A 14,306-nucleotide genomic window follows, 5' to 3' on the forward strand; every position below is an offset into this window, starting at 1 on the left:
AGCTGATGCCCAACAGGGCCATTCTGGAGTAAGTTACTAGTAGACAAAAGCTATGCTATTTAAATATCTCATAAAAAATACCTTTTCTTTTTTTAAGTAATAGAGTACCAAAAGCAAAACGTTGAGTTTCCAACATGAGGAAAATTGTGCTATCTGCTAAATGTAGACCAATGACAAAAGGGTTATCATATTTAATAAATTTAATTGGCTAGTGTATCATCTTGGATCTGTTATTGTTCATCTTTCATTTCAAAAAGCATGTTACTAACCAAATCAATTTCCCAGGGAAGCACTTTACTAATACGGATTTTTGTCACACTTCTTATGTAATTTGCTTTAATTCAAATTAAGCTAGTTTTCTTTCCTAGCTTATCAGTGCAAAAACACTACTGCTTTTTTTTTTTTTTTTTTTAATGTTTTATTTTTTTTGGAGACGGAGTCTCATTCTTTCACCCAGGCTGGAGTGCAGTGGAATGATCTTTGTTCATTGCAACCTCTGCCTCCTGGGTTCAAGCCATTCTCCCGCCTCCGCCTCCTGAGTAGCTGGGATTACAGATGTGCGCCACCATGCCCGGCTAATGTTTGTATTTTTAGTAGAGACGAGGTTTTGCCATGTTGGCCAGGCTGGTCTTGAACTCCTAAGCTCAGGTGATCCACCGGCCTGGGTCTCCCAGAGTGCTGGGATTACAGGTGTGGGCCATTGCGCCTGGCCAGTACTGCAATTTTAAACAATTGTAGTACTTTGCCATCATGCAAAATAAATTTGATATCCTGTTTCCTACCCAAAATATACATAATAGTAATGCATTATATAAAATATAATCCTAAATAGTCAAGGGATAAAGTAATATAGGTCTTTCCCATAAAACACTTCTGAAATAATTAAAATTTGAGTTAAAAAAAAGCATCCGCTTTATCAAACACCTTTTGGAGTCTATCTACGTATTATATTGTGTAAATAACGCTGCTATATCTGGCTTATACAGAAGTGAGACTCAGGATTGAGAAAACATACGATGTAACACTAAAATAACCGAGTAATTCTGTGTGCTCTACAGTTTCATTTGAAATAGGTGGGAAAAAGCACATCTAGTCATAATAACTTTCACAAGGCAATTAGTCACTGTTAATGCAATTTAAAAACAACTGTGGCAATTTCTCTAATTTGTTTCTGACATTTCTTTTATGTTCTAGACATAGTGGCATTTTTATTCTTTCTACAAATGTAGGTCATAAAGTTATTGGTTTCATTTACACAACAGTTCACACCTCCACCTCCCTACCACCATCAAAGCAAATAAAATGGAAAGCTTGGTAGACTAGATTCAAGTTTAAAGCACCAAAAGTAAAAACAAAATCACACTTAACACTCATTTTAGGAGATGAAAGGTTTACTTAGAAATTGCAAACATTTAGCAAAGATAAGACAAACACTATTTTCCATATTCTACAGAAATACAATAATTTATATCTGGCTTGGTACATGGTCACATAAGAACAAATCTAATGGAAAAAGAATATTTTATTCTACTTTTCTGACACTTATCACAATGTGATAAGTGCCAGTAAGTCCTGGAAGACAGCTGCAGAGGAAGATTAGAATCCCAGGGCTGTTTGTTAATATACATGATTATATTGTAAGAATAATATAAAAACAAAATAGGTAAGATATACAATTAACATGCAATTTAAGCTATATTATTTTGAAGAAACAGGACAGAATTTAGTGAACGCAACTTGAAAATTTGTTAATAATGTATTATAATCAGCATATCACAGTATTTTACATGGTATGGAATTATTCCTCCTTAAATAATGCTTGGCAAATTGGAACAGGTTGATCCTACTTCTAGAGCATATTAAAATGAAGATGAAGGAAAACAAGCGGATAATTCTATTAGATGCTTTTCTAACTATTTTGAATTTTTAAAGTACCATAAATACATGCCTACCTCACCATCTCCAAAGTTAAAATAAAGTCATACTTTGTACTCTATGAATCTGTACTGTCCGGTATAGTAGCCCTTAGCCATATGTGACTATTGAGCACTTAAAATGCGGCCAGTCAGAATTGAGATGTGCTGTGAGTACAAAATACACTCAAATCTAAGACTCAGTATGGAAGAAAAAGAAGATAAGGTGTTTCATTAATAATCTTTTATATTGATTACATGTTGAAATGATATTTTTAATATACTGGGTTAAATAAAATGTTATTAAAATTAATTTTGCGTGTTTCTTTTTTAATATGGCTACTAGAAAATTAAAAATTATGTTGTGGTTCACATTATATTTCTATTGAACAGTGTGGATATAGATAATCTATAGTCATTATATTAGCCTTAGAATTTAGCATCATACTTTAAGCACTCTGGGGTACTAACTCGAACTCCCAGAAACCCATAAGCACACTCTGCATATAAATTATTGCAAAATTCACTCTTATCTCTCTGCAAGATATGCATTTTAAGTGAAAAAAGAATTCACAAAATATTGAATCCTTAACAAATGTCAATTAGTATATGGAGAGAGCTAAAGGACTTCAATGTAGACTGTTATACTGGGGAAAAATAGATCAAGAAACATAGCAGTGCAACAGAGGGAAGACCATTAGTCTCTTCAGTAAAGTAAGTTAGCCAAACTTACCTTTAATGGCCAAGGCCTGACCCTGCACCACAGATTATATACATAACTTTTCCATTTAAACATAAACTGTAAGAAAATCTTAAAACAATATTGATGGCAGCTAACTTAAATTTTCAAGCAATGTAAAATTAACAGGCATGGTGAATTCTAATGGCAGAATATAGTAGCTGAGAACTTCTTTTAAATGAAAGCTCCTCCATGTTAAATTATGCAATTGACTAGTGTCCAAAAAATTTGAGTAAAAAAAAAAATTAGACGCTATTAAAAATCATAACTGGCCTTTGATATTTTTTCTTCCTCTCCTTTTTAAATCTTTTGTAGTGTAAAAGTATTTGGCATACTTATAATACCTTGTCTTTTATTTTTTCTAACTCAAAAACAATAAGTTAATCTAAGAATGCATTCCATTATTTTCCTAAAAACAACATATGCCAAAATACAATACTCACAGTGCTCACCTCAGTCAGCAGCCAGCATCATAGTCATGCATCAAGAACCTCGCCAGGAGGCAATGCCTAATTACATTTGTATTATACACTCTGTTCCTCACAGTTCAGGTAGGAATGTTTATTTGTGTTTTATAAAACTGTTTAATCTTTTTACATTAGGTAAACTCTGTCAAAAATGCTTTGAAAACCACAAATTAACAGATGCTGAAACTACTGTATCATTCATAAAAAGTTCTCCCTCATGCCAAAGATGTTCGGAGAAAACAAGCAGAAGTTTATTGTAACTTCACATTTTACCAGTACCACTCTTAAGATGCTAGAAACAAGTAAGATTTAAGGAAAAATAAAAAGAACCTAAACCCCGATAGTACTGGATATACCAATACAGAGACTGATTGCAGAAGACTACAGTAGTTCTCTCTAGAGTTCAGCGAACTGCTTAAGACATTTAATTACATTTATTAATATGCCTTGCATAAGAAAATACTACTTAAACTTTCACATCTCCTATCTTTCAACTATGTTGTGTATAAATAATATTTTTATTACATGTTACTAACTCCAGCCTAAATAAGCCTCATAAATCATGTCAAATGATATAATTTTAAAATTCCACACATATATTACTCTACAAATATACTCCTTGGTGAAAAGATGTCAACAGTCTCCTTTCTGAAAGCTGTTAGTTTGCTGTTAGATCAATCACTGACTAAGCATTTATTGAGCATCTACTATAACTGTACCCAGTCTTCAACTAATAAGAAAAAAATACCTGCTCCAAATGCAAGATGAAATAGTATTTGTAAGGGAGGATAATTTACAAACTTTTCTAATAGAATGCTCTTTGAATCAACATCTGAACATATGAAATTATGTGACAAATAAACCTAAATTTATTACGTATCACTTTATAAAGATAAATAAGCAATCGAAAGTGTGCTGCATAGTACCTTGAGGAAAGTGACTGCCATACATAAAATTAAGGCTGATTCCTTAAAGGTATGGAAGAAAAGCCAGAATGTTATTGTTTGTAAATGACTAAAGACTTAATATGAAAAGTTTACATAACTATCTCGTTAATTTGGGCAAATGAGCACTTATGTTAGGTTTCTAACTTTGCTGGAAGATGTTGCTCTAATAAAGAAAACTGCTTTAAATAGGAGCACTTTAAATAGGAGCATACACAAAAATAGAAATCCTTTGTAAATTTCACTTGCAATGTTGTGCAACTGTATATCTTTGCCTTGTGCATTTGAAACTGATTATGTATTTTATGCAAAATGGTATATTTTTCCCAAAGCTAAGAATATGGACAATGATGATAAGACAGCTAAGCTAGTTTTATCTTTCTAGCTTTTATAAACTCTGACTTGTTGAATTCCTACAATGTGCAAGGCAGTATGCAATGTGTTGAACATATATGAAGTCTACACATAAAACAGAGGGAAACTGAAGTCTTTGGAAGCAAAATAGTTGTCAATTTGAAAACCAACAGTAATCATTTTCCTCAACAGTATTTCTAAAAGTTGAGAATGATGTCAACGAAAACAAAATACAATTATTCCCACCTCTACCAAAGATGGAACTGTAATACAGAAATCATTTCCACAGAAGACACAAGAATGTTCATACTAGAGCCATAGGGACCAAAGCAGCAAGATGAACAACGAGGCAGTCACAGAATATCTACTAGCTACTGTACTGGTAATAGTTTATAAAAAATACGATCTATACTAAAATTTAAGAGCTAATAATATATTTAGCATATTTTTGCCTTTGCTTTTTGCCACTGAATATAAAATTTGTCCTAAATTTACTAAATCTTCTACACCCTGAGGAATAACAACAGACTAATAAAAGTAATGTCAGGGTTAGCCTTCTGGACCATTCTATTGTCCAGAAAGCACAAATTATATATAGCTAATATTCTTGGAAGCACAAAGTTTCATCAGCAGACTAAACTACTGCCCTGTATTGTTCTTAGCAAAGAGTTTGGTTTTACAGTGTTAACATGGCCTGGTGAGAGTAGAGAAGTCAAAGTTGGGAGCCTGAGGTTTCCTCTCCCACCTAAGATCCACAACTGATACACTGGTTTTCTGTCTTCACCATGAACATGGCATATTGCTGCCCTTTAGGAATATATTATTCAACAGTTCTCTGTAAAAGCACTTTGGAATCTTTAGCTATATATTTCTATGAAATTATAGTTGCTATCTTGAAATATGGAATTCCTATCCCTCCCTTCTCCAGATACAAACAGATAAAATGATACATTTAAAATTTCATCTATGCATTTACTTCTTTTCCTCCAGTATCTGAAAGAAAGCAAGTACTGTTTTCACCCTTTCAACTATATTACATTATGCCTGAATTTGAGAGGGAAGGAAGGTCCTAAAGTAAGGCAAAGGATTCATTTAGGACAACATTCTGGCCTTTATTTTAGGGCAGAGTGCCACTGTTTCCCGTTGGACACAGGTTTCAGACTAATCTATTTGTGCACACACCATCCTCTAAATGGGATGCCTCCAACCCCCAAAACATTAGTTGCCAGAAAGAAAGAACTAAATATTGGTAGGGTCCTTAAAATGATAACTAATGGAATAATCAAAGCATCCTGCCTGCTTATATCAGTCTCTCACTGAAGGATAAAATACCCTATGGGGCCATGCCTAGCGATGGGAATAAATAAAACAATGGGCCACAATCAACTGTTTGATAAAACTTCCATCCTGTTTTCTTAAACATTAAATATAATCTTGTTCCCAAAAAAGTAAGAAAGGCACTCAAATTAACACAGTCCTATAGTTATTTTTTAAAAGACACTATGTGATAATAAGGAATTCTTGGGGTTGATTTTTCTTCTTCATTAACTTCCCAGTGCCTCTACACATCTCTCCATTAACTGGGAGCTTATTACAGAGCATACCTAGGTGTGGGGAGGCAGCAACACATAAAGTGCTAGGGTTTGCACAGTTCTATTTGAGAAATTTATTCAAGACAAAAGGTTCAGTTGTTATCAGGTTCAAATTTTCTAGCACACTTTAAATATCTTTAAGTTTTAAAATATAATTTTCCAATAGCAAGATAATAGTTAGCTTAAAACAGCTTTTTAGAAAAAAAAATCATGTTACTTCCCTTTACAACTAAATCTTTAGCATCTTCTATAACTCAGGGGAACTAGGGTAGGGATTATTAGATTGTTATACAGTAGGTGGTATCTGCCATCTTGTGCTATATAACAGAAAATTATTAAACTGATAATTTGTTTGCTTCAATATTAAAAATTCTTTTTACACGCACATACATGTGTGTGTGGCCTAACAAGAATAAATTGGCATGACCTGAACATACCTAAGTGGCATATGATCTACTATGTATTTGCTTTCCTGCAAACTACTGCATAAAAATCCAAAAACTTTTGTTTCCATATCTTGTATCACATAAGCCCTTATTTGAAAACTTAAGTACTTTTAGAGATAACCTGTATGTATTTAACCCTACTAATAATTAAGCCTTTAAGTGAGAACTGTACCATAGGAATAAGAAATATGACTGAAAGTCTGGGCCCAGAGTTTCTTAAGACGTAATAAAATGCTAAAACCTAGAGAAGACAAAGGGGACATTAATATGTATCAAATCCCTAAGCTTACAAAGTACTCACACAGATTTAAGAAATACCTGAAAGAGTCACAGTTCAAGTTGTGGGGAAACAAGGAGAAGCATAAAATGATGATACGTGCACAGGTACAGATCAGTAAGTCACTGAAATCAAAGAATTTCTTCAGTTGACCAAAAGCAGTTCTGCCTCTGTGTGCAGGATCTGTCCTCTAATACCGCAAATGAACAGAAAGTGGTGTTCTTAATGCAAGTGGGTTCTTCAGCTCTACAATTTTTAGTATATGTTATAGTACAGTTAATTGACAATTACAGAGCTGCATTTCTTGGCTGGGATTTAACAAGTTTAAACAAGGTAATGAAATGAAGAAAAAAAAGTCTAAATCAACTTATTCTATAGGCGATAGCACTTCCCACGTATTACGAAACTAGAAAGCATCATTCATTCACAATCCATTGCACTAATCCATCAATTTCTCAATCATCACTCATTCTTATCACTCCCAAACAATCTTTCTCTTCTTCTGTTAGTCATTCATTAATTTAATAAATATTTAATGACTCCTCACAATGTGCAGGGCACAGTAGAATCTGAAAAACACCGTATTGCCAAAACAGGTACACTAAAGTACACTAAGGTACACTAAAAGTGGGGTGAAGGTGGTGGTGGAGACCGTTACAGAGCTTAATGCTTTGTGCTTGTCAGTAGTATTCTTAATCCACAGTATGGTACGATGACCCACTGTTCTTTCAGTGAAAGTTTAATAAAATACATGTCAATAAGCCATCTTTTCCTTTTAACAATTAGTTATAGAAAAATAAGTGAAGACTAACAAGTCCCAGAAAATAGACACATCCTTTCTACTACATGAGCTCAGTCAAAGACATTATCATGCTACAGCTAGCTGGTTTAAATATTAACCACTTAGGAAAAAAAACAACCATATAGGGCAATATTAGGATTTTCTGTGAATGAACAATTAAAAAATGCAAACTCTAGAAATAAAGCAGCACACAAAAGTTACATACTAACAGTATCCTTTGGGTATTTGTATTTTTGCTCTCTACTTAAAACTTTTAGGAAGAAACCAAGACATATTAAAGGACTGCACGGCTTCAAAAGAGTGGGTTAAGAGCCTTAGAAGATATGAAAATAGTTAACAGCAAAGATGGGCAAGATTATCAGTGGAAGGTACACAAAGGCATGGAGCACTATAAAAATTTAGCTAGTGTTTCATAGGGTATTGTCACTCATTTCCTGATATTTTTTCACATCAAAGCATAATAAGCCCTATTACTCAAAATGTGAAAAATGATTTTTAGGAAAAAAGGTAATACTGAGTTCGGCCAGAATCTGGCGACATATTTTAGTGGAATGGGTTGAACCACCCATGTCTTTTCTGTGTAGTTTGCCCCCAAACCCTCACAGGAGCTAAAAATCATAAACTTATGATTTTATCCATAGAGGTCTAGGTGGACCTTGAGGTATTTGATTCAAAATATGTTTTGTACACAAAGGACCATGGAATTATGTTCTTAATGGCATTTTTTCATCTAAATAATATAAAAGCTACAAAAAGGTAATTTTTGACTTGAGAGAAGAACAAATTCTGTCTACTGGGGCCAGGCTAGACAACGTTTCTGGCATTCTTAAGTCTCACTCACTTAAACAGTCTGCCACTCAACAAAACCAGTATGCCCAAGAAAAGGACATATTTCTGCTTTTTTAAGGCGATGTACCTAACTCAAGTCCAGGCTTTCTATAACAGTGAGACAGAGAGGTTTACTTTCCCTACATCTTTATCCCCACTTTGCAAATCACCTAGCCAGTAAAAAGCACAACAGGCAAAGCATGGTTGTCACACTTATTTCTGCCACTGTGACTCCCATTCTGCACAGAGACAGGACAACTGACAGCTTCCATCATTAGGGAAACTTTTGGAAGGGCCACTCTTGTTGATATTTCTGGTATATGAATGTATTTTAGATGAGGTATGAAATTCATTGCAAATAGGGGGTAGAAATCTTGAAGACACACCCCTGAAGTAAGAAAGGAAAGATATACAAAAATGACACATGAAAGTGACAAAAAATATGTAATGGATTGGCAAAACAGAAAGTATATGAAAAGAAGAAACACAGACCATTTACAAAAGGGCAAATATAAGAAAGCAGACATTACACGGCCCATTCCCCACCCTCACCCCACCTACCTGAAAAACTCAGCCCTTGTTATTGAAAACATAAGATACAGCTATAATGTGGATACTTTGGTACCTCATCCCTGATTAAGTTCAGTATAAAAGTGTTTTGTTTTGCACATACTATTCCTTCCCCTGGCATTTGCCAGTAAACTTTAATAGTCACTTCATGATAATTTTGTAGTCTCCATAGTGTATCCTCAATAATTTAGATTTTTAAAAAGGAAGATTTTTATGGATATATTTCTTTATATATTTCTCCCATTTGTTATAAGTAAATTTGAAATTAAAAAGTAGTAATAGCTAAAAACAGCATTCCAGGTTTTCAGAAAGAAAAAAAAAATCAACTGTATAAGGACTGACGTGTTTTGGCATATACCAAATTTGAGGTAAAAATAATCTATCAAAACTAGCAATAAAAATAATTTTCCTTTACTGCAATTACATAAACTCTTAAATTAGTTTTTTTTTTTTTTTAAATAACCATTTAAAAAATGGATTACATTGGAAGCATTTTTTTCATATAAATTCCAATACTTCTGACTTTGGTAATTGGGTAGAACAGGCTAGAGAAAGAGAACTAGTTTATATTTTTACACATTCACCCATCTAGCCATTTGATTCTTAAAACAATTACATCAAGTTATTCAGCATTCATACCAACATTTCAGCATTCATACCAACATTCTTAAGTTGAACTGCAACATAAATGTTTATTTTCAACTTGTTTTAGAGACAGGGTCTCAACTCTGTTGCCCAGGCTGAGTACAGTGGTGCAATCATGGCTCACTATAGCCACAAACACCTGGGGCTCAAGCAATCCTTCTGCCTCAGCTTCCTGCGTAGTTAGGAACACAGGTGCATAGCACTATGCCTAGCTATTTTTTTTTTTTTTTAACTTTTTGTAGAGATGGGGTCTTGCTATGTTGCCCAGGTTGGTCTCAAAGTCCTGGGCTCAGGCGATCCTCCTGCCTAGGCCTTAAATTTTTAATTTTTAAAATAATTTGCCTATGCAGCAATTGGACTGAGGTGGGTAGAGGTGTGTATGTGAACCAATCAGGAAAACCAAATGAGAAGCCCCACTTACAGAAATACAAAGGGTGAGAAGTTCCACAGAAAATTTAAGACACGTTGTTTAGCACGAAGGAACTATACAACTATTTTATCCCCACAGGAATGCCAGTTATTAACAAAATAAATAAAATGAAAGATTTACTATGGACTTTCAACCTAAAGATGAAGAACATATGGTTAGCCAATAATAGTAAATAGTTCATGCAACTATGTAAATAATAAAAGAAAGCAATATTGCACTAAAAGGGGAACCTTGTAGGACTAATTCACCTCTTTCATTGACTCAAAGTAACCAGCCATTTCCTGTATGCACTGGCAAACCTGGCTTGCTCCACGTTCCGACAGGTGGACAATATTTGATCAATGAACCTGTGCTCCATTTCTAGGCCTAGAGAGTCTGGAGCTGGTGTCCGCTTCAGGCGTTTGGTTTCCTGGGAATAGCCTTGCTTGCTAGAGTCATTCAGTCCATCCACTTCCATTGCCTGAGACAGTTGGGAGCCTGCTGGGATAAGGTGCAAGTCACTCAAAGTCCCCCCAGGGCTGTCTGCAGGTGACAACTGGGTCATGCTGTGAGGAAACCTACCATTTAAGTGATGCTGAAGGTAGAAAATATGCCGCCTGCGATAGAGAGGGGAAGGAAGAGAATAAAGAAAATCACATTTTTTTCACATTCCGGAAAAAAAAGTTTGCAATTTCAAAACATACAGTATTCAGTTCACTGTCCACTTCATAACCAAGTTATACAGGGGAAGGAGGAAAAACAGTAGCAATGATGTTCCAGGATATTTGGACAAAGAAAGTCTTATAACCCCAGCTTACAGGTTTGTTTGTGAGAAAGAATACGGTCCTAAGGTTTTTCATAAGCATTTACTGAGATGACAATGACTTGGAGATGGTGCTCTATGGTAACTATAACATAAAACTAGAAATATGTGATAGTCTTATTTCTGCTACAAATTATAAATATAAAACAAAACCAAAAACGAACCTCATTGATATCCTGGAAGAAAAGTGATTCAGAAATAAGGGGATTGAACAGTTCCTTTAGAGGCTGAATCTGTGGCCTCTATCAAATACTTTAATAAAAATAACGTATCTGTTGTAGGGGGTCTTATTCCCTAAAAGTCAACTGAACTTTACCCTAAATCCATCACCAACTACAGTTTTAAACATCCACATGCACTGGGGATGTGCTGAGCTCTGAGCAAAACATGTTAAAAGATACAGTTCCTGTTCTCCCTTTGAGAAGAGCAATTCTCCTGCCCTTAGAACCACCTAGAATTGTTTGTTAAAAATGAAGATTCCCGTGCCTAATCTCCAAAAATTTCAATTCAGTGGGGGCACATCTATGTACAATGAACTGTATAAGCTCTAGGTTGTTATATCTCATCATTCACATTGGCAACTCTAAGCCCTTAAAAGAGAATTCTATTCATTTTCCTTGCATATTCTGAAGCAGACAGGGAGCATATAATGTACCAGTTTTACAAGGGGTAAAACTTAAAGGCCAGATAAGCTGCCTAATGACAATGAGTCAGCAGTAGAAAACTGGCCTATGGCACAACTAGTTTATATTATGCTTTGCTCTAATGTGCTTTGCAGATATTGTTTTGTTTTTTTTTTTGGTTTTTTTTTTTTGAGACAGTCTCGCTCTGTCACCCAGGTTGGAGGGCAGTGTGGCACAATCTTGACTCACTGCAAGCTCCACCTCCCGGGTTCACACCATTCTCCTGCCTCAGCCTCCCGAGTAGCTGGGACTACAGGCGCACACCACCATGCCCAGCTAATTTTTTGTATTTTTACTACAGATGGGGTTTCACTGTGTTAACCAGGATGGTCTAGATCTCCTGACCTTGTGCTCCACCCTCCTGGGCCTCCCAAAGTGCTGAGATTACAGGCCAGATATTGTATTTTTTACAAACCGAAGGTTTGGCAATCTTATGTCAAGCAAGTCTATCAGCACAATTTTTCCAACTAAATGTGGTCACTTTTTGTCTGTGTCACATTTTGGTAACATTCCTAATATTTCAAACTTTTTCAAGATTATTATATCTGTTATGTGATCTGTGATCAGCGATCTTTAATGTTACTACTATAACTATTTTGGGGTGTCACAAACACACCCATATAAGATGGTAAACTGAACCAATAAATGTGTATGTTCTGACTGCTCCACCAACCAGCTCTTCCCCCATCTCTCTCCCTCACCCTAGGCCTCCCTGTTCCCTGAGATACAATATTGAAATTAGGCCAATCAATAACCCTACAATGAACTCTAAGTGTTCAAGTGAAAGGAAGAGTCACAGATCTCTCACTTTAAATCAAAAGCTAGAAATGATTAAGCTAAATGAGGAAGGCATGTCCAAAGCTGAGACAGGCTGAAAGGTAGGCCTCTCATGCCAAGTTGTCAATGCAAAGGAAAGTTTTTGAAGGAAATTAAAAGTGGTACCCCAGTGAACACACAAATGATAAGCAAAACACAGTCTTACTGCTGATATGGAGAACGTTTTAGTGTTCTGGATAGAAGAGCAGATCAGCCACAACATTCCCTTAAGGCAAAACCTAATCCAGACTAAGGCTCTAATGCTCTTTAATTCTAAGACTGAGAGAGGTGAGGAAGTTGGAGAAAAAGAGTTTGGAGTTAGCAGAGATTGGATCATGAGGTTTAACGAAAGAAGCCATCTCTATAACATAAAAGTACAAAGTGAAGTAGCAAATGCTGATGTAGAAGCTGCAGCAAGGTATCCAGAAGACCTAGCTAAGATCCCTGATGAGGGCAGCTATACTGACAAGAGATTTTCAATGTAGATGAAATACCCTTCTATTGAAAGATGCCGTCTAGGACTTTCATAGCTAGAGAGAAATCCATGCCAAGTTTCAAAGGACAGTCTGACTCTTGGTAAGGGCTAATGTAGCTGGTGACTTTAGGTTGAAGCCAGGGCTCATTTACCATTCCAATAATCTTAGGGCCCTTAAGAATTATGCTAAGCCTACTCTGCCTGTGTTCTATCAACAGAATAACGAAGCCTGGATGAAAAGACATATGTTGACAGCACGTCCATTTAAAGAATGGTTAACTGAATATTATGAGCCCACTGTTGAGAACTGCTGCTCAGAAAAAAAGGATTCCTTCCAAAATATTACTGCACACTAACTATGCACCTAGTCATGTGAGAGCTCTGATTGAGATGTACAAAAAGATTCATGTTGCTTTCATGACTGCTAACACAGCATTCATTCTATAGCCCATGGATCAAGGAAAAACTTCAACTTTCAAGTCTTGTTAAGAAATACATTTCATAAGGCTGTAGCTGCCACAGATAGTGATTCCTCTGATGGATCTGGGCAAAGTAAATTGAAAACCTTCTGAAAATGGTTCACCATTTTAGATACCAATTAAGAACGTTTGTGATTCATGGGAGAAAGTCAAAATATCAACATGAACAAAACTCTGAGAGAAGGTGATTCCAACCCTCATGGATGACTTTGAGGAGTTCAAGACTTCAGTGTAGTAAGTCACTGCAAATGTGGTAGAAATTACAAGAGAACTAGAATTGGAAGTGGGGCCTGAAGATGTGACTGAATTGCTTACAATCTCATGATAAAACTTGGATGGATGAGGAGTTGCTTTCTACGGATGAACCAAAATAAAAAGTGTTTTGTTGAAATAGAATCTACTCCTGGTGAAGATGCTGTGAAATGAACATTGTTGAAATGACAACAAAGGATTTAGAATATGACACAAACTTATTTGATAAAGCAGCAGCAAGGTTTAAGAGGACTCCAATTTTGAAAGAAGTTCTACTGTGGGCAAAATGCTGTCAAACAGCATCACATACTACAGAGAAATCTTTCATGAAAGAAGAGTCAAACTTCATTGCGATCTTATTTTAGGAAATTGCCACAGCCACCCCAACCTTCAGCAACCACCACTCTGATCAATCAGCAGCCACCAACACTGAGGCAATACCTTTCACCAGGAAAATACTGCAACTTGCCGAAGGGTTGGATGATCGTGAGCATTTTTTAGCAATCTAGTATTTTAATTAAGATACATAGTTTTTTTTTTTAGACATACTGCTGTTGCACACTTCTTAGACTACAGTGTAATGTAAAAGTAACTTTTATATGCACTGGGAAACAAAAAAATTGTGTGGCTTACTTTATTGCTTTATTCACTTTATTGCAGTGGTCTGGAACTGAACCTGTGATATCTCTGAGGTGTGCCAGTAGCTTAAAAGATCTATCTTCTCTCTTGAAAACATGAAATAAGTGACTTGGTTTTAAGAGAAAAAGAGCATTCTCTACTAATGAAGGTGCC

The 14,306-nt window shown here is 35.5% G+C and overlaps 1 protein-coding gene across 4 annotated transcripts in view; it reads right to left on the reverse strand.

Annotated features, from left to right (window-relative positions):
* Positions 1 to 1,373: 1,373 nt before the first annotated feature.
* The window catches only part of PTAR1 (protein prenyltransferase alpha subunit repeat containing 1), a 49,511-nt gene continuing 36,578 nt past the window's right edge, over positions 1,374 to 14,306 (reverse strand). The window contains exons 7-8 of one of the 4 annotated variants that reach the window (XM_015117787.3): positions 10,569 to 10,603; positions 1,374 to 10,484 (exon numbers count right to left, since the gene is read on the reverse strand). In XM_015117787.3, the coding sequence (XP_014973273.1) occupies positions 10,261 to 10,484; positions 10,569 to 10,603 (259 nt within the window). In that variant the 3' untranslated portion in view covers positions 1,374 to 10,260. 4 annotated transcript variants of the gene reach the window in all.

Source organism: Macaca mulatta, chromosome 15 (assembly GCF_049350105.2).
Source record: "Macaca mulatta isolate MMU2019108-1 chromosome 15, T2T-MMU8v2.0, whole genome shotgun sequence".
NCBI classification, from domain to species: Eukaryota; Metazoa; Chordata; class Mammalia; order Primates; family Cercopithecidae; genus Macaca; species Macaca mulatta.